At 40.1% G+C, this 26,014-nt stretch overlaps 1 protein-coding gene across 1 annotated transcript in view; it reads right to left on the bottom strand.

The window, feature by feature from the left end:
* The window catches only part of agbl4 (AGBL carboxypeptidase 4), a 351,159-nt gene that overhangs the window by 84,617 nt on the left and 240,528 nt on the right, over nucleotides 1–26,014 (bottom strand). The window contains exon 6 of the mRNA XM_026157910.1: nucleotides 19,515–19,554. Coding sequence (XP_026013695.1) covers nucleotides 19,515–19,554 — 40 coding nt within the window. The remainder of the gene's footprint in view (nucleotides 1–19,514; nucleotides 19,555–26,014) is intronic.

The raw sequence follows: 26,014 nt of genomic DNA on the forward strand, positions 1-26,014 counted from the left end.
GATGTTCTGCTGTAGGTGGGAGTTGAAGAACTCAAGGACCGGGACCTCATGTACCCTCACTTTATGTATTGGAGCACCAGGCCTGTCCAGGATCTTCCCCTACTCCCTGACCCAACTCACCACCAGGTGGTGGTCAGTTGACAGTTTCGCTACTCTGTACATCGCAGTGTCTAAGATGTGCTGCTACAGCTCCAGTTATATCAACACAAAACTGATCATTGACCTGCCACAGAGCTTAGTGCCAAGTGAATGTGTTTGTTTTGGACAAACTATGATTATCACAGAAATCCAGCAATGTAACACCACTCAGATTCAGATCTGACAGGCCATTCCTAAGATCACACCCCACAAGGTTTCACTGTCATTGCCCATGTGATCATACCTGCAAATAATAGGACTAGTTCCCCACCTTAAGGAACAGGGAAACAACCCTCTTGCCCAGCAGGCAAATGTACGTGCATCAAACAAAGGGGAAACAAGTATTCGCACCCCTGCTTGCTGGCTCCAGGGAGAGGCCCCAGTAACTCTGTTACAGGCAGGGAAACATTGTCCCTTGTTCTTTTCTTTTCAGCAAAGGCTTCCATAATGTATGTATGGTTGATGAACTGTTTGGTGTCAATACTGCTGAAAAAAATGTGAGAATGATAAATGAAAACTGAAGTTTTACATCTTTGATTTAAATTGAAAATAAATATTATTAAAACCATACCAGCAGATGTGTATTTTAAATGACACACAAGCATAATTAGATTTCTGATACATCAATAACAAAATGTTTTTTATATATAGGTCTTAGAAGTGTGAACAGATAAAACATACTACGAGACTTGAATTTGATCACTGTGACAAATTTCTGTTACTATGGAAGCTCATTTATAAGTCTATCCAGTATGCTTTTGGATTGTACTGTTATCTTAAAAGTTGATTATTTCAGACAAATACAGATCAGACAGATCAGTGCAATGAGGGAGGGAAAAAAGTATTTCAGGATCTTACACTGGGATAAGCCTGAGATGAGAGGAAAGCCGTTTCTCAGGAGTTGAAATTAAGAAGCTCGAGAAAGTGGTGAAAATCTAATTCTGATATTCTATTGAGCTCACTTTTGACTAGGAGAAATATACTCAACTAAGATGAGATCTTACTTTAAATCTTCCTTTGCTCTGGGTTGAAATAACATCTTGAAAATCATCTCTTATTGTACTCTAACTTGTAATGGGGAGAGTGGCACCTCTCTGATAGGGAGCAAAATGTAACTGTTTGCGTTTATGTAGTGCTCTGTTACCACAACCTTGATTTGAAGATATCAGTGACGATAAACAACTTGAATTTGTTTTCATTATTACCAGCTGTGAGAATCTCCTCTGCTTCCTTCGTGCACTGCGTGGTGAGAAAACACTGCACGCAAGCGGCAAACTCAAAACCGCCTTTAAATTAGTATTTAGTGAAGAATAAGAAAGTTTAGTTGGAGTCCATCTGGTAAGTTCCTTATCAGTATAATAATAAGCAACTACAATCATAATAAATATGATAAAGCTGTTTATCAGTAATGATGGACACATGTATACAGGATTTCCATATTTACCGGGACATACCGGAGTGGTGAATGACAGATACATAAAAGCAGCAGCTGAGATGAGGATATCTGATATCCTGAGGCAAAGTTGGAACTCTGACACGTTTAACAATAGCCTGTGTACAAACTATAGAAAATTTAAGAGTGAAAAAACAACTTTTCAGTTGGAACTGAAACTCCAGATTTTGTAAAGTTAAATATATTAATTGTTTATACATGCTTTGTAGCTTGGAGAGGAGTATCATCATTTATTTGTTAGTTTATGCTTCAAAGACAAGACTATGTGCCTGTATACTTTAGGTTAATATCAAATGCTTATGAAATGGTGAAGTCATGCTAAAGATAGTACTTTACAGTCTAAATTGGCAACATTTTGTAAAGAAATTGTATCTGTCAAGTCTGGTTGTGTGGCCGACCGAGATAGAACCCAAACATAGGGGTAAACTGAAATATGGCTTTATTAAACTAATAGTGCAAAATAACAAGGGTAACAAAACAAGGAAAACCAAACCTCCAACTCAATAAGGAGAACGTACTCCCGAAGGAGGACAAAACCACAGCGGATAAGGTGACAAAGAACAAAAAGAGACTCTGACAACATATACACACCAGGTAATTAAGGAGACTGGAAACAGCAGGAAACACAGCTGAACGGAATCAGACTAGCAAGACATAGGGAAGCAAAACTAAGCACAACACGCACAAGACCAGGGAGTTTCAAAATAAAATAGGAAGTAACAAACACTGAGATAAGGACTAAGATATGAGAACTTGATACAGTGACAGGACATTAACAAACATGAAGGCATGACCGACTGGGGGAGACAGAAAAGACACACAAAAGATCACAGGCTGGAAACAAAGGGAAACTCAGAAGCACAAGAAACAATATTATACTGAGGACTAGATACAGTGACAGGACATGAACCACATCTCAAAGAAAACTCGAAACATCCTAAAACTAGATGCTGGGTCAACCACGACAGTATCTGCATGTGGACATGGGCAATGTTGATATTAGACAAAGATAACCTGAGTAAATGTAAAATGCAGTTTTTAAATGACTATTTCATTCATTAAGGAAAACAAGTTATCCAAACCTACCTGGCCATAATAAACCACCCATTCCACCCCCACCATTTATTAAATCGAGGATTAACTGGGCGATCGTGGCTCAAGAGTTGGCTGTCCGCCTTGTAATCGGAAGGTTGCCGGTTCGAGCCCCGGCTCCGACAGTCTCGGTCGTTGTGTCCTTGGGCAAGACACTTCACCCGTTGCCTACTGGTGGTGGTCAGAGGACAGTGTCTGGCAGCCTCGCCTCTGTCAGTGCGCCCCAGGGCAGCTGTGGCTACAATGTAGCTGCCATCACCTGTGTGTGAATGACTGAATGTAGTGTAAAGCGCTTTGGGGTCCTTAGGGACTATACAACTACAGGCCATTTACCAACTGTGATTAACCACACGTTTTTGAAAGCTGATTTCACCTTCGATAGTCTGATTACTGCCAGACATGTTGAATCAAGAAATCCCTTAAATATAACCTGTCTGACAAAATGAACTTGACTAAAAGATCAGAAAGAAATCGTGCCAGGAGCTAAAGAAACTGAAGAAGAGATGAGAAACAAAGTCACTGAAATCCATCAGTCTGGAAGGGGTTACGAAGACATTTCTAGGGTTTTGGGAATTCAGAGAACCACGGTGAAAGCAGTTACCGACAAATCGAGGACATTCGAAACAGTGGTGAATGAAAATTACTCGACGACTCATCCATGAGGTCACAAAAGAACCCAGAACTACATCTAAAGAACTGCAGGTCCTTGCTTGCCTCAGTTAATGTCAGCGTTCATGATTCAACAATATTAAATATAATAAGCATAAGTGTGACAAATATGCACAAAGATAAATATTTTTCACTTTACTGCACTGCACCTATGAAGACAGTGAAATTGAAGGAATATATTCTCTTTTATGTTCACTGGTCTTCCACTTCACTATCATTGCTCTGCATTGTTGAATTATCTGTGGTATCTCTAATCAGCTTTACAGATTTTTTAGCTCCTTGAAAACATTAAACTGCTTGCTATAATGCATTTTTATGTACAAATATTTTATTCAAAACTAAATATGATAACATAGTATTTATACCATAAGTTTAGTCTGTAAGGATGGCGTGTGCAATTTATATAAAACCTACAAACTAAATCCACTTTTTTACCCCAATGAACCGCTGACTGATTATGAAGTTTCTTCAGTATTGATTACTACTTAACATATGATCTGTTTTTCTACGATTTCTATTGGATTTTGCAACAATATGGAACAAAAGAAAAAAAAAATCAAAGCCACCCAAGCAGTTAATATTGTATAATTTTAAATATTCTAATTTATTAGAGTAAGAGGACTGGAGAGGGACAAAATAATATGTTTAAATTATCACTACAAAGGACAAAGAGCGGGACTGGGATATTTATCAAAATAAACAAACTCTAGCATATATAATTATGTGATTATGCAACTTCTCTTTCTATGTATAAACAGAAATACATGGGCCGAGGATATCTGCAAGTTATTGCCACCGAGGAGCCTTCAAATCTAGGTCTGAAATGACCTCTGCACACCGAAAATGCTGTTAAACAAAAACAGTTTAAAGTGAAATGCTCTGTGCTCATTGTTGTGTGTTGAGTTTTAACCGTTAGAAAATAAATTCACAGCTGCTATTTATTTAATAAATCGATAATGCTCCTTTTTTTTAACAATTAGTCAAGCCCACAAAGTCTGTTCTGATTTATCCTAAACTATTGGCACGCTAATTAGCTGGAGCTACAGCGATTCATTAAAGCGGAGGAATAACTCAAGATAATATTTTAGCAATATTTTATCTGTGGGGGAATTTGATCGGCTAAAGACTCGAGTCAGGACAGAAGCCAGACATCATGTCCTGCCTATTAGCTCCACACTGCCAGGCTCATCTATCTTTATTGGTCATCCATTAGCCTGCATTAAAGGGAGACACGGGATAATAGCAGTAATGATGCTGATGATGGAATTAGACTGTGGGCACACACGTCATGAATGAAGTGTTGCGCCTGGAATCATAAAGAGCTCCCAAAGACGAACGGACAGATGGACGGACAGTTAAAGTTTACAGCCCCGCGTGTGTGCGTTTGTATGTGCGACACACAAATGCACAGAGAAAAAGAGCAGAAGATGGAAAGAAAGTGTGCGCAGTAACTTTAGTGCACGTCGACAGCCAATCTAAAGGCAACACCTGTGCCTGTCTGCAGGTTGGACAGATGCTGGTACAGGTGTGTGCGTGATGATTGTTGGCAGGGCAGCCACAGCATGCAGACACCACAATCAGCAAAGTGACAATGCCAGGCATTAGGCAGCCAGGGATCATTAAGGCAACTTTCTGGAAATAAACTCCAAGATGGGGGTAGCCCCGAGCAAAATGAAGATATGGATGTGCGGTTCCACGATGACGGGTTCAGAGAGGCATAAACGTCTTTTATGGTCAACGCTCTGCTACAATCAATCACAACTGTTTACTGTCCGGGGTAAAACCATTTTCCTATTTTGGTTTGAATCATCTCACCAGGCTTTCTCTTATTATGCCTCTTAATTAGCTCTGCATGAATTACTAATCAACCATGAAGAAGGCATTCACCAATTTAAAAAGTGATAGCCCATGAAATGAACAGCGCAGTCTCATACAAGGACATCAGTTACTAATGCTGCGGGGCCTGAAAAACAGACCTTTGACTGAAAGCGAGACAGAAATAAGAAAGACGTGTGTGGAGCACAAACACATGCGGTGGCAAAGCTTATTGTGAATAAATACTTCATTAAGTATTTAGAATGGTATCAGTGCAGGCCTTGACTTCATGCTGTGCATACTCAGTGATTCACCCAGGAGACATTGATCTTCTTCACGAGGAACATAATGACCACCAGAGAAATACTGATCATATTTCAGCACCAGTCAATTCAGTTCATTAGGGCCACTCTGCCTCCTGCTGTGGACCTGCATTGATCCTGCCAGTGTCACCAGACTGTTATTCTCTGCTAACTAGATAGGAAACTCGCTAAACTGTAATTTATACAGTTGCAGCAACAAGTCGAACAATAGACTACAGGGAACAAACAAGCAGAAATATATGAAAGAGTGCAGATTGGCCTATCTGTGTAATAGCAGCATGGGCTGTCTGCCTCTGTGCCCTTTCTGCGTCGGCATCAAATGTCAGGCACGACACAAGAAATCCTAAAAGTATCAAGGCTGTCCCCGGGTTTCAGAGAGAATTTTTCTTATGCCTCTAATACCTTTTCCACCTTCTCCTCTCCTCTAATCTCCACTTATCTGGCAGCCAGGTGAGCTGCAGCACATGGCTGGTGGGCAGGCTTTGGTCTGTGGGAATACAGCTCATCTTAATGGTATTTTCCCCCCTTTTCCTCCTCTTCCCTGTGCTTCTCTTACCCTTTCCTCCAGGGCAGCTGTCAGACAGAGACGGAGGCAGCCAGAGAACTTTTCATTGCAGCTGTAACAGACAGCGGGGAGCCGCTGGGATTGGACGAGCGACCAAAGCCGCCCGTCATGCAGAGGGGCAGCCAGGCTCATGGGTGCATAACATCTGACAGATAATAGCAGATAAAACCTGGGCCAACCAGCAGCCCACTCCTCACTGGGGGATGGAAGGCCCGTGGTGATGGGTGGGGGATCAGATCGAGGTTGCAGGGGCATGATGAGGGCCAAAGAGCTTTGACAACTAACGGCCTTTATTTAACCACCAACTGGCCATCCACAGACCCACGCCCACACACAGTAGTCAAGGACAGGCAAGGTCACTGACCTCAAATCTCTCCACTACAGCTTACTGTACACCTGGGCAGGTTAATACTGAATCTGAGCTTAATGTTGTGCAGCTGCTGTGTTTGAAAAAGGATATAAAAAGCCAACAATCTGCTTATTTTTTCCCCACATTACTTTATTTTCTTGCACTAATTTCCGCTGAAAGAGTTGTGAGTCTCTAAAGGACAGCAGAGTTTATCTTCTATGCTTCCATTAACATCTTAATTTATATCTAAATCTGCAATGCAAATGGACCTGTTTCAGTTAAAAAAATAATGGTGACAAAACACATTTAAATCTGTGTACATATATGCAGTGGTGTCCATTTACGTTGGCCCTACTTTATGCCTACCTGTCACTACCTGTCAGATATTTCCCAAAAAATTCTTTCCTCTACATCAAAAAGACAACACAAACAGCATAACATTGCATTTTCTCTGTTCTTCAGCCAGGACACACACACACACACACACACTTCCTGAGATTCTTGCTTTCAGTGTAAAAAAGAAAGCCAGATGTCATGCTGTCCAGATGCAGGATGCCAGCTGATGTGACAATGGGAAACACTGTTTGTCTCCCGGTGCTGAGAGACACATTTAGTTTTATGGATGAGAAAACAGTCACCACAAATCTGGCAATCACCCGCTGAAAGGCCTGAAACACACAGGCACACTGCAGTCAGCCCACCGAGCAGGAACCAGGTCAGGTACAAATGGTAAAATGTTTCCTGTAACAAAAACCATTCAGTCTCCAAATAACATGTTTTTAAAAAAGAAACACAGAGTTAAGCAGAATTATCGAGAAACCTAAACATAACCATTCCCTTCCTGAATGTCTGCTATAAGCGGTTTGTTGACTATGATTGGCCAGTAAAGCTCTATCTGTATAGTTCCTTGGTCTCCAACAGAGGTCAGTACAAAGTCACACACACACACACACACACACACACACACACACACACACACACACACACAAACAGAACAGCAGAAAGACATAATGAGCTGAGGAACTTTCTAGATTGAAAAGACTTCAGCGTCTGGAGCGGCAATTAAAAAAAAGAATCTCCCCTACATAAATAAATTATGTATATTTTTTTATTTATACATTCAGGACTCAACATACACACCCGTTGTGCCACATGCTCCAAACATAGATCTGACAGAAGGACTCAGGCTGAAAATGACCTTCAACCAGACATTGAGTCTCTTGGCAGTTTACTGTATGTATACCAGCAGTATGTCCTGCTTTAACAGTGCGGTACTTTTAATGCCTCGTCATAGTCAAAACTATAGATTAAAAGAGAAAGTAAAGTAACTTAAATAAATGAATACTTATCATCCTGAAAGCTCTAAAGCAAGGAGAACTGCAATAAGTTGGAAAAAGTAATATAGTAGTTGTTTAAAGACACACACACACACACACACACACACACACACACACACACACACACACACACACACACACACACACACACACACACAGTGCAAAAACTCACTCCACCAGCCATAACACAGAGACAGAATGGCATCAACCTCTATTATCTAGTCCCTATGCTGCTAACACAAAAGGCTCCCTGGAACAAAAATCCAATCAGTCCTCTCTAGGAGGATTTGCTCCACAGCAGTGCTCAGCAACACTGGTGGCTCTGCTGGTGACAAAGAAATAATCTCAGAGCCCACAGCCTGTTCACAGACTGTTTACTGCCTTCGTCACATCGTCCTTTTAGAAAGAGGACAGAGTCTGTGCTTCTATGTTGTCATTTTAGTGTCCTCTGAGTTTAGCCCCTACACCCCCCCCCCCCCCCCCCCCATCTCTCTCCCCTTTTCTGTATGCAAAAACATGAAACACATGGTTGGCTGTGGGAACAGTGCATGAAATTACTGTATTTGTAACACAGCGAATATTTATTCTAAGCATTATCAGGATAAGCTTGAGAAAAAGAACCTCCCGGCATATGGGCTATATAGAAACAGGTGTTAAATAATTGTTTGATGACAAACAATTTCAAAATATTTTCAATATCGTGCTGCCCCTAACTCTCTCCCTGCCTCTGTCTCTGCCTCTGGCTCCTCTCTCTCACAGTCCTCCATTCTTTGTCTGGTAAATTATCACACTCGTTCTCCATTCATTAGCATGCTGCTGCTTATTTAGGTACGCTGCTGAGAAGCCTTCAACAAAATCAACTGGAAAATACTCAATATGATGCGGCCAGCGCAGCCCTCTTCTTTCCTCCCACCCGCCCTTCATCTCTTTCACTGTTTGTTTCTTAAACCACATCAAAATGGAAGCATAGGTCCCCCATAATAAAGAGGAGGGAGATAAAATATGCAAATTCACAGAGAAAGAATAAAATCAGGGCAGTAATAGGAGGTGTTGTTTTCACAGCTGCTCATTTACACAAAAGCCAGATAGTATTTTTAATATAAATAATCTGGTTCCTTTTTTCCTACTTTTTCTTTCCTCCTTTTTTCCCTCTAGGTGTAAAATCATACTTCCAATCCACTGAAAACAAAATCTCTGCAGCTTGACATTCTGAAAGTCAGCCAAGCTTGCACTCATCGAGACACTTGATCAGCTCAGGTTTGTACACCAGGAACCAGGAGGTCACACGCAGGTTGTTCCACAGTTCTTTTTTCACCTTTTCTCAATAAACCCAGGCTGGCTGGAAATGCTTCTTCCTCCTCTGAAGTCAGCAAAAAAGACTATTCTCAGTGCCGAAGCTGCTACAGACTACAGTAGGTGGACCAGGTGATAGGGCAGCAATGTGTAAGTAGCTCAGAAGTACTTAGACCAACACATCATACAGCATAATAGCTTTGCAGTGTAACAGTGTTACCAACTGGAGAAAAAAAAAGGAGACCTAATTAACATTTCAGAGAAACAGAGTGAGCTTGGCTAAAAGGTGCTAAAGACAAAAGTGTAATTGCTTTGTTGCTTCTAAGCTCCAGGATGTGTGGCTATGAAAAGATGGAAGTAGAAAAGAAAAACGTCATAAAAAAATGCAGATTTCTTATGTTTGAGCCCAACTCAAAGGGGAATTTGGTCTGACAGATAAAGATCAGCTGATGAAAGTCTACAGCCGAGCGAAAAGAAACTGGTACACACCAGCGGGTTAACTTTAATTATTTTTTTTCCTGCAAGAGACGGAAAGATTACTGTTCTGGCACAAACATCTTTTCATTAAAGTAAATCAGAAATTGTACCAACATAAACTTAAAATAATAATCTCTTTGTATTTCACAAAGCAAGGATGTCACGTTTTAGAGACAGTCTTTGGACACTAATACTGTGGCTCAACTTAACAGATGCAATTTTCATGAAGGCCATGAAAAGTACATCAGATTCAAACTAAATGAACCACCTCAACAAGGGCATGACTTCACAATACATCACTGCATTGTTTTGGTCAGAGACTTTTATCTGTTCAATAAAGAAGAAAGTCAGGCTGCTGTATGGTACAAATGAGAGAAAAAATACTTTGCTGACCCCAAACTCATGCAGGAGACCGTTCAGTTCAAAGAAACCGACAACGTGTTCTGGTGTTTTCTGAAATACTGAGACACTGTAGAGACTGTACGTGTCTGTGGAAAACAATACAGGGAATTTATAGGTTACGTTTTTAACCTGTTCATGTTTTTGTAAGCATAAGAAGCAGTGAGTTACATGGCTGAGCATTTCCACCTTAGAACTGTAGAGTACAGAGGAGAATTTTTAAAATAATATTTAAAAAGACAGACATCCATGAAACACTAGAGGACCAACGTCAACCAAGTCAACGATGGCAACAATTAACAGTTTGTCAACATTCAGCATTTTTTTCCTACGTCTCTGTAATATTAAATACTTTATACATATAATTCAAAGACCTGAAGTTCTCATTCATTCATTCATTTCCTCCTGTTTAAAGGATATAATTCTTATTCTGCAGTTCACAGCAGGATAACCTACATTAACAGTAAGTAACAGAATCAACTTGTTTTTGTTATGTGCAATCTTCAGGGCTGTATAACTTGACATGTAGGAAAAAGCAGCAGCTTTGTGTCTGAAATTGGTATAAGATGAATTAGTTTGAATCCTCTAAGTTAGGGGTGTCAAACATAAGGGCCGGGGGCCTGAATCAGCCGAGCACGGACTACAATCCAGCCCACTGGACAGCTTTGGGAAATGTGAAGGAGGACATAAACTGTATTTTTAATACATTTTACAGCATTTTCCTACTGACAAAAATCTCCCACATGGATATTTATACTACATCAACATAATTAAGTAATAGTAAAATAATTAAATGAGCTGTTTTTTCACTAATGTTGGATTTTTTAAAAGTAAGTCAACAGTTAAAAAACAAAAACAAACAAACAAGCAAAAATTTTTTTTAAAAAATGACATTTTGTGTAATTTCTTTCTCATAATATGAGTTATTACAGCAGCATTTAATTATTTATTATGTATAAAAACAGAGACATAATGTTCACTCAGCTCTTATGTTATGTTGTTAAGACATTATTGACAGAAAGATGAGTTTCACTGGTCTACTTAAGAGCAAGATAATCAAATGAGTTTGACCTCCGTGCTCTAGATCCTTTACATATTATCTAAACAACAAAGTTAATACTAGCAACCGCCAGCGCTACTCGTCAGCCTCCTAATAAACACACCCATCGTATCAATTTCAAAATCAAGTCATTACATTCACAGCATTTTCAGAAAACTTACTCTGACCTTCAGGTCGAGGTCACCGAGATTCAAACTTGTCTGAGATTTTTAATAGACACAACTACGGTATCAATTTGAGAATCCTGGGTCACTTCCTTCTCGAGTTATCGCATTGACAAGATTTTCATAAAACTTGACCTTTGACCCTGACCTTTAGGTCGAGGTCACTGATATTCAAACTTTTCCGAGATTTTTAGCAGACACATCTGTGGTACCAATTTGAAGCTCCTACGCCGCCTTGTTTGGATGGCGTCCGCCCGGCGGGGTGGCGACGGTACCCCATCAGCCTTTTACGACCGAAGGGTAAAAAATGATGTGCCTCTTTAACCAAGATGCAATAATATTTAGAATTTTAATACTACGCACCATATGCATACCACTGCTTTAAAATGCTTCCCACGCTACAATAGTCGACCTGTAGCTATACATATCTGTAATGAAAGATTCACACACTCAGTGTTCAAAATGTGACCTTTGACCTAAGAGATATATACTGTGGTTTCGTCTGGTGAAAGCAAAGCACAGAACACAAAGAATATCTGTAAAAAGACGGACTCTAATGAAGAACATTTCTATTCTGTTCTGACAGAAACAGCAGGAAAATGGAGATACAAAGGGAGAAGTGATAGACTGAAAGAAAAGAAAGTCAGAAGAGAGATCTGAGAACTGCCTATTATCTCCACGCTGCCTCATTGCGTTAGACACACACGCTGCACGCTTCTGTGCACAAACCCAAAAGTGTGCGCATGAGAACACGCACGCACTCAGACACCCTCCTCTCAAATCGGCCCAGATCTCATGAATATGATTGACCTTTTTTCCACTGTAATGCTGAGAGTGCATAAAGGGGAAAGGAGAAACTAAACAGAGGCAAGCAGAGTTAATTTAGAACAACACATTATTGGGTGCTGACTGCAGATATGGAAAAGGACAATCTAATCGATAAGCCAAAAGAATGACAATGGCCTCTCAAATCAATGCCTGCACCCCATTTTCTCACTGTTAAAAGACAAAGCCTTTAATGCAGGTGTTGCTGCTGTTGTTCGCTCTTGTGCCTGTTCGTGTGTGCGTGCATTATGCGTTAATGTGTGTGTACGTACCTGGCTGCTGCTGTGGTGGAACAGTTGCCAGGACTAATCATTATTTAGTTGTGGCGGGGCTGGAAAGGTCAGCAGTCTGAAATGTCAGGCTGTGTTCAACAGGAGCCAGATGCAGTCGTGCGCCGCTCAAGTGTCCAATTAAAGAAGGCCGAGTGAGGTTTGAGTGGGTCTGTGTGTGGGAGTGTGTGTGAAATGAGAAAGATGGAGGGATCAGATATTGAGTGTTTTGTTTTGGCTTTCCTAAATATCTGTATATAGGACCTGAATATACCATATAAAGTATATATAAAGTGTATATATATATATATATATATACACACTCGAGCAGGCTTTTGTCAGGGTAGCCTCAGAAACGACTAACGAGCTATTCACTAATCAATACAATCTCTCAGTCAGCATTTCTTGCAGTGGTCTTTCTGAAGTCCCGGGGTTTACAGTCTAAGACGCCATGTCATCCACAAGTTAAGGAGGATTTCTTTGTGAGCACAGAAAGACATAAAGCTCCACTAAAAGAGCGGTAGAGAAGGTACTTTGATTACTAAAACTTTTGGATGTTAATCTCCAGGGTCTACAAAGAAAGGCTGCAACTCCTCCGCTCTGTCGGGCTGTGACGTGTAGTATGCTAACATCAGTTTGGGGGCTTCCAGAATAGGAAGGAGTGTTTATTGAAGCCCAGTGCAGACATAAATATTGAATATACTATATTAGATCATTTAAAAAAAATCTATTATTCATGTAAATATATGAACATGCCGTCAGAGGCGCTTTGAATGAGATTTTCTTACTTTCGGGACAAAACCTGGAAGCTGCGGTGTCACTTTAGCTCTCAGTTAGATTTATTTATTATGTGTGAATATGTGTTTTAGTGTGAGTCACTCTTCAGAGTGGCTAATGAACATCATTAGAGACAGAAGCTAACAGAGCGGCAGGGGCAGAATCCTCATCAAATCTTTTCTTTTCTTTTTTCTTTTCCTTTACACACAGTACGTTATGAAGCCACTTGAGACTATTAGTTTATTTATACCCTGTGATTCCTCCTCTTCACGCTATGAAGCAAGATGAGGCAAAGTAAATAAAACCACAAGGAAAGGAGGAAAAGGATGCAGAAAGAACGGGCAAATGTTTCACAACAATGCCACTGTGATAAAATAAGATTACTAATAAATCGCTGCAGATAACGAGTGCCGTTAAGTCAAACGAGCAGAGGACGAAGCGTCAACGGCAAACAGGGAGGCAGGTGGTTGGTGGACGAGGAGAAAAGGAGCAAAGGAGCGGAAACTCCTTTAATCTGCAGGGGGAAGGAGAGAGTGTCCTGCCTGTGTTTCCCTATCAGAATCACTCATCTGAAAGCTTCACTTGCTCTTCATACAGCCATCATAATAACCTTCACACATCCACGGTGTGTGTGTCTGTGTGTGTAAATGTGCACATCTGCTCACCTACTGTGAATAGTAATAAGCAGCAGGGCATGATAAAATATGTCTGCCAAGTTAAGGATATAATAGACTTCCCTTCAAGGCCACTCATAACAACAACCTGAATAATGACCTGCATTAATTTGCACAGCACACTGAGCTCTACACTGGTCAGAGAAGGAATCCTTTCAGTAAGAAATAATTGAAAGCTATTTCAGTCTGTAGAGGGTCCCTCTGTGGGTGTAGACTAAACCCTGAAGGAAGGCACTCCTGCTGTGCACATTACTGTAAGCTAGAGCTAAGAAGGAGGTGGCGAGTTTCAAGCAGCTTTAATGTAAATTAAATAAGCAAGTGTCATTTTAACAGGACACCTCGTTATCGCCTTAGATTAACTATGTAGCAACAGAAAACATTTTATAGCTGTAAAAAAAAAAAACACGTTGCCCAGCAGTTATTAGGCAGTGCTATCTGGTGCAAACCTTTAGGTCGTCATGTAGAACTAAAACTTTAAGCTGCATAGTGGTAAACAAATCAAAAAAAATGAAATTGTGTTAAAGCATTCAAATATGTGGAGCCACATGTTTGACATGTCAGACTTTTACTCTGGATGCGCTTCCTAATCCAACCCCAAAGGGATTTGTGTCACATACCGGCTCCAAAGTGTAGTAGTTCACAACTCTGCCTGTTAACTGATAGCGCCTTGATGCAGTAACTGAATTAGATTGCAACAGATCAGAAGAAGAAAAAAATTGTCACAGTCCTGGACTTTTGGTTCATGACTTTGCCTTCTTGATTTCATTATTACTCTAGTCTCCCCAGTGTTTCCATGTTTGCATTTCTTCTTTGTGCTCCTGTTTCCTACTGTCCCTGTATCATGTTTAGTTAGTGTGGATCTTCTTGTTTTGGTATTTACTTGATGTTCTTACTTCCTGTCTTGCTGAGCATCTTGATTACTTAGCGTCTTCCTCTTTTCCTTCGTCTGTTGTGCTCCTCTGTTCATCTGAATTTATTCTTGTGCTTTGTATTAATTTTGGGATTTCTCTTTTTTTATGCTTTGTTAATGTTTGCACTTCCGAGACAGTAGAAAGCTGTTCTGCTCTCCATTTAGGTCAACCTCTGAAGGAACCAAAGAATATAAAGACCAAAATTTGTCCCCGATTTCAGACATGAGTAATCAGCAATATCCAAGCCCTAAAAAAATCACTAATGGACATTTCCATTACGCTTCTATGGAATAGAAATCAGTGTTACCTAAGTTTCCATTTTGACTATCAGAAGCTAAGAGCTATGATAGCACAATTACCCAAACAGGTAGGAAATGTTTGGTCATGAGAGTGCTGTGACTCACTCATATCTATTTATGATACAAAGGTCTGCTGAGTCATACCCAAGCACAAATAGGGTTACTGACGGTGATCATTGCAAGAACGATGATACAAATCTCTGAACAGATCTCAGAATGTGAAACAGAAAGAGGCCATAAATCTACTTGGCATAATGTAAGACAATTACAGAGTCATTAGAGTATTAATCAGGTGTAAAAGTGGGACTTAACACGTGGGAGAACTCTAAGAACGGGCGTGGCAGTGCAGCACGGTGAAAAGAAACACTTCAAAATAAATCATGTAGTAAAGTTATTTTCTTTGTGTTTCTTAGGTTTACTACTCTTTGTTGATTTAGACCATTTAATGTAACGAGATGTAAACAGATGTTACTGCATGTGTGCTATCATAACTGTGTTCCTGGCCTTAGCCAGTGTGAATGCAGGAAACTAAACAGCATCATCAGCCTAAATTTAAACTGACAGCTGCTACCGTTGATCTCACTCAGTGGTTTTCACACTTTTTCTGACATGTCCAACTCCAGAAGAAGAAAAAACGTTGACAGTTTTTATCAAACATTAACAATAAAAAAAGAATCTGTGTTGAATTTAACTATTAACAAAAAAAAAAGGTGCATATCATCAATTCAATTTCACTAATTAACTCTTGTTTTTTTCACATTTTTCACATGGTTATTCCCCCCCTCATCACCACGGCCTGCACTACAGTTTGATAATCCAAAGGCCCCATTATGCTCAACGTTCTCCCCATGGTGAATAGCACAACACGACAAAGTGACATCGCTCTGGTGGCAGTTCATCAGGTTGCGCACCTCTCGAGAAGCACACATGCTGTAGCCACATCCAAGTTTAAGACACAAGTGTACAACTGACTCGGTTTTTTTCACCATTTCAATGACATATCAGTACAGGAAGTCAGAGATTCAAAGATTATACAGTGGAAGGCGTTCCAACAGTTTGGAAAGATGAGACTTTCTGGAAAACGAAAAACCCTCCTGTTGTGACTTCTTCTTGTGCCGTAGGCGCTAATACAAGATCTGTGGTGAGGGCGAAGCAATCAAAGCAGCGGTTATACTGGGGCCCTGAGAGTGGCCATGAAGACCACTGCCTGCTCTGCACCAGTCCAACATGGACTCAAACTGGACAACAATAGTGCTAAATAACAAGTATAGCTTACACTAAACAGCCTATCATTGTCATACTATTAGAATGATTACAATGATTGTACTACAATTTTGTTTTTTGACACCAGATACCCGGTTAACCAGATAAGATCCACCGCAATTAACATAAGGACATCACACCTGAGGATTAAAGATTTAGCTATCAAACGTCTTGCTGAGCAGTGCTTCCCTTTAAAAACGCTGTTGTTTTTGCTCACTTGCACCCACGGTAGTAACACAAACACTGTTATCATTAGGACAAAAAGACAGAGAGAAAGCCACTGTGCAAACATCTTCCCATTCTTAGAGGTGATATTTGAAGGTAACAACATGCTTCAAGGAGCTGTTCTATGTTTCATAACAACACAAGCTGAAGATCCTTTTCACCTCTGACCAAAAGCGTACACAAACAAAACAGTTAACCAGAATTCTTTCAGGGGCCTGACAATAGCTGTGCTCAAAAGGCAGAAGAGACAAGAACAAGACCTGCAATGACCAGCGTTTACTGAAGACGAAAGAGGACGACAATGTTGAAGAATCAGTGCTTCTCTCTTTTTTGCACAAACTGAGGTAAATCATAAACCATCCATAAAAAATATATTCCAAGACAGATTGTTTTCCTTACCTACCTTGCTCTGATATTCTTCAAAGCGGGCTACATTCATTCACTACAAACTAATGTACATGGAAATGTATACATCCTTTTGAGACGCAATAGTGGGATGAAGAAATGCATTTGTAAATACGCTGACAACGTCTAGCACTGCATTTAATCAAATGTGTTTTTGATGTGCTATATCACATCTCAGCTCTAAACATTCGATGTCCGGACGGCGCGTGATGCCTTTCTCTCTCACTCGACCACGCAAAGTGACGCTCGAAAATCTTTCTTACACTCTTCCTCAACTTCCCCACCTTTTCTTTCTGTGCGGCTGCTCTCTGTCAACCTGTGGAAGCCATGGGTGGGTTGCGCCTAAACTCAAGGCCTGAGCAACAGCTGCAAAGCAAACCTGCTAAATTAACCGGGTCTCCATGAGCTTCACATATGCATTATTCTAATCAAAGCATATTAGATCATCCAGATACCTTAGACATATGGGTCTCTGTATTCTCATGCCGTCACCATCTGTTTCTCCTCCCCTGTTTTTTGAATTTTTTTCCCCCGTTGCTCTCCATCTGAGTAAATCCCTTGTTCACACAGCTGCTTTTCTGAGAGACTGGCATAGATTTCTAACATCGCAACTACTTCGTGATACGTTTCCACATCGAGTCAAACTTGGAGCACCATATGTGTGCATAACCACATGTTATGAGTTTTAGCTACATGGTGGATGTAATTCCAACTAGTTTGCAGAAAACGTACGCACATTATGTGCCTCGTGTCAGCTCAAAAGGAGACGAAATCCACCAACAAACTGTTCACAAACAAATTATCCTCTCAAAGAGAAACTGACAGAAAATGTTAAATTCTTATAAGATGCTGAAATTTTCAGATGAACAACAAAAATCCTGTTTTTCACCTACTCAGTTTTAAAAGCTACTATTGAATGAAAATCAGCATTTACATAATGAATATATTAAAATCATTTGTATTTTAAAGTTGCTTGCTCCTGGTTGTCTGTTTATTATCAGCGCCAATACAATCTACGATGTTGTAGCAGGATTTGTGCATATTTGGTTCAGTGATGTGGACTGAGGAGGAGGAGGAGGAGTGCATGAGAATGAGCACAAATCATTGTAGTTGTGCTTCTGCAAGGATTTTAGACGTTAACCAGAGTTACAGGGATATACAAGACAACCTAAACATGCAACATACACAGAGTATTTCCCACTGCCTCTCAGTCTGCCACTTTTATTTACTCAGAGCTGTTTCTACTAACTCTATGTTTAAAATGTCTCAGGTATGAGCAAAGCAGAAGTGTGAACACAAGACAGAAAGTTGTAAAGAAGCAAGGTGAAAAGTGAGCAGGCAAGATTTCTGCAAACTGTCTATTTCTGCAGCATTTTGATGGACACTGTTTTCACTCATCAGAATTAGGATTTTAGTTTATTACATATACATTTGTTATACAGTGATTCTCAGCTGGAGAAGGGTGGAGTGGGTCTTGTATGCAAGTCAGGAGATAGGATTGACAGACTCCACTAATTAATGGAGTTAAGATAACTCTAAATTACCCATAGGTGTGATTGTGAGTGCGAATGGTTGTCTGTCTCTCTGTTTTAGCCCTGCCTCTGACTGGTGACCTGTCCAGCGTGTACCCCACGTCTCACCCCATCGTAACTGGGATAAGTTCCAGGCCCCCTGCTACCCTGATAAAGATAATTGGAAGAGAATGGAAGGATGGATTTGTATGACTCATATCCTGCTTAGATTTGTTTCCTGTTACATTATTATTACTAATAAATGTCATAATACTGGGTGGCATACAGAAACTGTATAAACTTGGAGAAGAGACCAGTAAAGAAGGAATGGGTGTGGGTCACATTTTATGCTTCAGTGCAACATAACTTACCTGAGTTTTTAATTTTTTGACATTACACATCCAAATATAAGTTGTAACTATGTAGAAACTTCTGCAGAAGTCTGTGGCTCTGGATCTGATTGTGCTTCAAATGTTAGTAACTGGCATCTTTTCTAAGGCTGTCATTATATTCAGGACCTTGGGTTGTGGTGCATAACCAGTGTTTTTTTGGTCTTGTTTTCTCTGTGCAAGCTGAAAAATCAAAGCAGACGGTGCTTTTCATGATGGGGGCTTTAAAGAGATAGGGCATGAAATGCAGCATTTTAGATAGAGAGAGAGAGAGAATATACTTTTTGAACAATAAAACATGTTAAACGATTCTGCTAGACATTCAAAATGACAAAACACACACACACACACAAACATGCTTCTATATACTCTGAAAATCTGTTTAGGGAACATGCTTGCACTTGTGACTGCTCTCACTACAGCTGAAATCATGACTTCCATTTAATCCCAAGGTGGAAAGCTTTAGTTACTGGACATTTAAATCATCACACCATGAGACAGGATCCCTTAACACACGCTCAAATAACTGACAAGCAGCCATCAAATCAGCAGTGGTTCTGCAACACAGTTTTTGACAACACAAACAGTTTTATCGCTGCATTTCAACTGCCCAGCTGTTCAAGCAGTAACCATTTAAGCAGTTATAGTGGGGTATGAGCGAAATATTTTTGCTTTATTATGTTTTTTGGAAAAGTCAATATCAAACCAGATTATGAAACAGATAAAATACTGAGTGTGCATCAGAGAATGCTTTTAGTGTTGTGTTTTTTGTCCTGCGGTGGTTGGATTGTGGGTGACAATGAAATCCAAGCACAGAAATTCAGGCACCTACCAGAGTTGGTGATGGTTAACAGGTCTAGACGCCTTTGTTGCTGGAAGAAAAGGAGAGAATAAAAGAAGTCAAATGTCATGAAATAATCAATCACAGTTCTCATTTATAAACCCTGCAGAGATGCTCAAATTTGCCAAATTAGTTTGCTGAGTTTAACAGCTTTCACAGTTGATGGTAAAATAAGATTATTTACTAAAGTTATTATTTGTCATTTTTTGATGCTCTGTGGGTAATTCTGTATCGACGTTTGTTAACATGTGTGGCGCGGCTGTGTTTGTAGTTGTATTTTAAGAGTACTGTGATGTCTCAAAAATGGTTTGAGACACTACTCAAACCATTGTTGAGTTTGCAGTCTATTTGCAATCTACAAGTTTGCAAAACCAAACTTGTCTTTTTTTCAAACTTGTTTCCCAAAGCAGCGTGTGCATGTGTGTGAGTGGGTGCACGTGGAAGTGTGATCTCCTCGGTTTCAATGGAGTGCGTTTGAAAGAGTGCGCAATTTTACACTTGACGACTTCGGCAGCTGAGAAGGAGTATTAGGGGGGTGCTAGCTGGCTACCCCTCTCTTTAACCTGCTGGCCTGCCCACACACACACACACACACACACACACACACACACACACACACACACACACACACACACACACACACAAAATCACAGACATGTACACTTGACTGTCAAGCACTGCAGTAATCAACACCTCAGCCCTCCTCATCCACTAGTCCCCACGGGAAAGATCTTCACATTTTAGGAAAGTATGCACACACACACACACACACACACACACACACACACACACACACACACACACACACACACACACACACACACACACACACACAACGCATTCGTGTGTATGCATAAATGTGCATGAGAGAGTGAGAGAGACGGTATGGCTAGGTCACAGTCAACGCAAGCTTTTGGGTTTAGACATCATTAATATTCAAGCACCACACTAACCAGTTGCTGAGAGGGATAAGCAAAGAGACTCTCAACATACTTGGAGTCCTTCTCTCTTCAAATACAGCACTGCCTGGAGTGGAACTCTCTGATAGGCCTACTAAACACTTATTTTAGTATTTAGCAGATGTTCTTACTCAGAGTGACTTATAATATACAATACAAGTGGAAAGAGGTCCACTGAGTGCATTTCATCTGCCACTGTATTGACAATCAAGAACGCAGTGAGTCACACTACTCAGTTTTTTAATTCTATAAAATTTACCCAAAATGTTCGATACAAGTGGTGGGATGAAGATAACGATGAGAATGTGCTTTGAGAAATTTTATGTAGACAAAATGTGGGTATCAGTGGTTTGTAATAAGGTTGTGCTAAAAAAAAATATTAAAGGAAAAAAAAAAACAGGGAAGACGGAGGATGGAGATGGTGACATGACTAAAATTCCTGCAACTGTGTAGAGTGAAGTTGCAATCTCATTTCCTCATGATTGCGTTGAAGACGGGGACCAGATCTGTGACCACTCGCAGCCAGTTTCATTTTCAAAGCAACTTTGATGCATTGAGATGACAATAAAACAGCAATAAGACCGAGTCAGTCTGCAACTGAATGGGGTCAAACAGCAATTTCATACAATCGGTTTGTGATAACGCTGCAATTAACTGATAAATAAGTGAAAATCGCAAATCTAGTGCCATCTGCATAGGCAGAAATTGACATTCATATTAACCAATTACATTCAGAACCTCCATAAGTATTGATGTAGTTACTGCATGACGGTTATTTAACTGCAACATAAAACAGGTGCTTAACAATCTTGCTTTTAAATCGGAGTATAACCACAGTACAGACAGTTGGCAACCAGTTGCGTCGAGTCCCTCATTACAGAAAGACACGCTGCAGATGAGTTATGCTCACTGGCACAGACCTACTCAGAGCCAACATGTCGACACTCTGCATTTATAAATCAGACAGTAATTAATTGCAAACTTTCACAAATCAGCCTGAGCGTGACTGCAGTCCAGATCAGACTGTGATTGTTTGGAGACAGTTTGCCCGTGCAACTGCCTTGTAATCAAAAGATGACAAAAGCAGTAGATGGAAATCAGCTGGTCTCTGCAACTTGCAGATACACAGATATTTCCTAGTTGCAAGGAGGTTACAGTCCTCTATTTACTTTAGTGAGACTGAACCATCGCGAGAAAGCTGAGAAGTATTTTCTTAGTGGTCTGACAAAAAAAGATGCTGAAATGTGATAATATGAGAGGGTGGAGGCATGCAGGTTGTTTTACAGGTAGATTTATTTACTTATGAAGCCTTGAGTAAAATGTCACTCATGCCACACTCACATTCCCATACAGAACATGGAGCAGTGTAAATATTCATGTTACATGTGAATGCACATGTGGCTGTAGTGCTGTGTGAAAGAGGTACAGTTGTTGTGATGGGAGACCACGTATGCGGTAGAGGTCACTGTGACATCATGAGTCATAGACAAGCTGAGATCACAAACACACGCACACACGCGCACACACACACACACGCACACACACACACAGAGCCCCTACCGTCTACAGACATCCACATGCACAGGGCTGTTGCTACCACCTTAAGAGATCACAGAGAAACACTGACACCTCTTATTCTTAAAATTGCTGCTGGACAGCAACAGACCACATTATTTTTATTTCTTTTTTTCTCTTTTTAAAAAATTATATATTTTTCTTTCTTATTTTGTCTGCTTGGACGTATATTGTTAGATTTACACGGTCCAGATCAAGCTCTGCATTATGACGTCCATGGACACGTGTGAAATAGACACGCAAATGTGAAACAGACACGCATGTAGAAGTTGAATTACCAGGAAGTAAAAAAACAAATGCAGAAATGTCTCGTCTTAAGTTTCTTAAAACGGAAGTTTATGCATTAGCAGAGAGGTTGATTCAATTATCACTGGGATTGTGTAGCACCCTCTACTGGCCCTAGAAATCCCTGCAAGTGAAACTGTGGTGGAGTGACTGCTGAAGTGGCATTTAAAAAATGTTTCAGATTTTATTAAGATTATGGTACAGCTGTAGAAAATCAGACATATGTGCGCACAACATGCAGAGTGCCGAGGCACTTTAAACCCTGATAACATTTTAAAATCTATTCTCATACTCAGCCCATCCATTCTTATACTCTCCTACGAACACACACACACACACACACACACACACACACACACACACACACACACACACACACACACACACACACACACACACACACACACACACACACACTCTTACTCAATCTGTAACCACCAAATTCAAAGTGTAAGCGCCGTTCAGCCTGCCAGTACGTATATACAGATACTGAATCTGTGGTAGAGAATTACAACACACTACCACTGCTTTATCTTCCTGCTGCTTTTGTTAGTCCTCAACATGAATAACGTGCTTAGGAGACACACACACACACACACACAAACATACGCACAGTGAAAAGGGAGCAAGACAGACAGAATCACATTAGCAAAAGCATTTCAAGGCAGAAAATAGGATTGAATTAATCTTCATCAAACATAGCCAAGAGCTGGGGGATCACACCCTGGCTGAAGCCATCCCAGCCTCACTGCCCCCTCACTGCCATAATGTCTGATGAATCAAATACATTAAATATTTGTTTCTGACTAATTCTGATTGATTTCATCCTTAAAAAAAAATCTTTTGATATTTGACTGCAATGAAATTATACCTTTTATGGCTGACAGCTTAACAGATACTAATTACACCGACCTGATGACTGATGGAGTGCACGTTTGAATAAAAATCCAAGAAGGAGAAATTATTATTTGGAAAGAAACCCGTCAGCCTCAAATCCACACATTGTTTACCGCAGGTGAATCCAGACTGAATGCCAGTTTAAGTGTTATTAGGTCAGAAAACAAGAAAACAGTTGGGAGCCAGAGGTGACGGCCACTCCAGCTGTCATCATGTCCAGCCAGCCATTGTGGACTCTGGGGCTCTGTGGCCAGCAGCACAGTAAACAACACAGAGACAGACCAAGAGACCAGAGTCACACATTGACTTAAAACTGTGTTATAGGAGACCATAATTAACTTTTTATTTTTATAGGCAACTTTAGCAGTAAGCCTGGGTCAGTGCTTCTGTTCTTCAATATTCGATCTTTACGCCCATAAGTGGAAAGAAGCAATTTTGCAAAGACTTCAAACAAAATGTAAAATTGATATTCTGACTAAAAGATGAACCGCTGCGTTTCTATATAAATGCCTTTATTAGATTCTCTTTTTATTAGTTTCGATTAGTCTCTCTTGAATATTACACACATATATATATATATATATATATATATATATATATATATATATATATATATATATATACACATATGTGTGTGTGTAATAAACAGGCTTATAATATTACTCCAACAATGTACCCCCTCCTCCCAATAAAAAAACCAAATCTACAATATTCTGATCAGTATAAATAAGTTCATTAAGAGAACCAATCAGCAGGCCAGATAGCAGACGGTGTCACCATCCTAATCTGGGTGGGAAAAGGAGGAGGAGGAAGGAGTCAAATCGAGTGACAGCAGTGGAAAAGCCATTAATGTACTAAACCCCTGCTTTATGAGTAAATTAAATATTCATTCACAATCTACCCAAAACCCATTTGCCAACATTTCCTCCAGAATTTACTTTTCATATTTGCTGATTGTTATCACACAGAAACGAAAGGCTGAGAGAGTCAACGGACAGAGGAGGCAGAGGCCCCGCCTGGCAGGGGTGGGAGGGATGAGTAGCTAAAATCCCAGCCATCAATTTGTAGCTCATTTCAAATTAATTTAAAGTCAATATGGCTAAATTACACTGCTAAAGCCACCACCCAACTACTTTCACAGTTTTCAATTTTTAAAAATGAATTTGATGCCGTTGAAGGACACTAAAGTGTACCTCTGTGAACTGGGAAATATTACAGCATGTTGTATAGGGATGTTTTTTGGTAATTTATAATAGCATTATTAGCAATTATATAATAGCAATTATAATAGCATTATTATTATAATTATAATTATTATAATTATTATTTTTTTTTTATTAACAGTAGTAGCAAAAGTTCATAGGACTGGAGTGGACTGGTTCTTATATAGCGTTTTTCTACTCGAGCACTCAAAGCATTTTATACCTCATTTTATACCTTGCCTCATTCATCCATTAACAATTAGTCATTCAAGCACTTTTTTCTACATCTGCTTTCTATCTAACATTCACACTCTGATGAACACATTGGAGAACAACTTGAGATTCAGTATCTTGCTCAAGGCATGGGCACTTTGTCAGGGAGACTAGAGCAGCCGAGGATCAAACCACCAGTCTTTCGATTAGTAGATAGCCTGCGCTACGGCCACCAAGTGTATATCCCATTCACTAGCTGGGCCCACGTCCTCATTTTAGGTTTGGCTGCGTTTTTCAGTAGATAAAGGTGAATGGCTTAAACGTGAATTGAACTGCAGATTGGGGAAGGTCTCAGAGGCAGATCCCCCTGTACTAATGAGAAGTGCAGGAATTTTAAAAAAGGAGGGAGGGTGGGGCACGAAAATGAGAACGACCAGCTTGTAGAACTGGGAGATCACATTTGGAAATTCAGATAACTTATCTCCAGTTGTGTGTATAGTGGCATATACAGGTAGGTTTGTATATATGTGGACAATCAAACAATATCTGGAGAATTTCCCTTTCCTGAGAAACTCTTGGGTTGTTTTTGCAGCATGCTTTGGGTCACTTTCCATTTAAAATGTGAAACTGTCTTATCTCCAATATTTGTCTGTACATGAGCAGAGAGTATAGCTGTTCACAATTTATCCTGCTACTTCTATCAGAAGTCCCGGCATCAGTAAACACTCGCGTCATGGTCTTACTGGCGGCCATACAAATCCATGCAATGACATTACCTCCACTGTGTTCGACAGATGATGTAGCATGCTGCAGATCATGAACTCTCTATGCTTTACTCTTCTCATCATTCCAGTACAAGTTCATCTCAGTTTTCATCATGTTTTCACAGTGGTGCTGGCTCTTTTTGATGTTTTCTAACAAAGTGACCTTCCTGTTCTTGAATGTAATCATCACAAAGTAGTCTCTTGACTGTAGACCTTGACAATGATATACACTACCTCCTTGAGTGTTTTTGACTGGGTTATGTGTTGTGAAATTATTTTTCTCAACCATGGAAACCAGTCTGGGGTGGTGTGGTGGTGCAGTGGTTAGCACTGCACTTCAACAACTGGATAAGTGGATAAAAATAAAAAAGGGGACAGACACCTTCTGCAGTTCAGGTAAATAAAAGGAGTAGTTACTTTTTGAGGAAAGTACACACAAAGTAACCACTGCATTTATGTCATGTCATTCATGGAGAGAAGCAAACAGTCATGATTGCTCTGATATTCATCATGTCATCATCAAATGTGAATGATATTTGTTTGGTTGCAATTTCTTTTGTAATGTCTATTAATGATCTCAGCTTTTGCACAGTGCA

The sequence above is a fragment of the Astatotilapia calliptera genome, chromosome 23, assembly GCF_900246225.1.
Source record: "Astatotilapia calliptera chromosome 23, fAstCal1.2, whole genome shotgun sequence".
Classification (NCBI taxonomy): Eukaryota; Metazoa; Chordata; class Actinopteri; order Cichliformes; family Cichlidae; genus Astatotilapia; species Astatotilapia calliptera.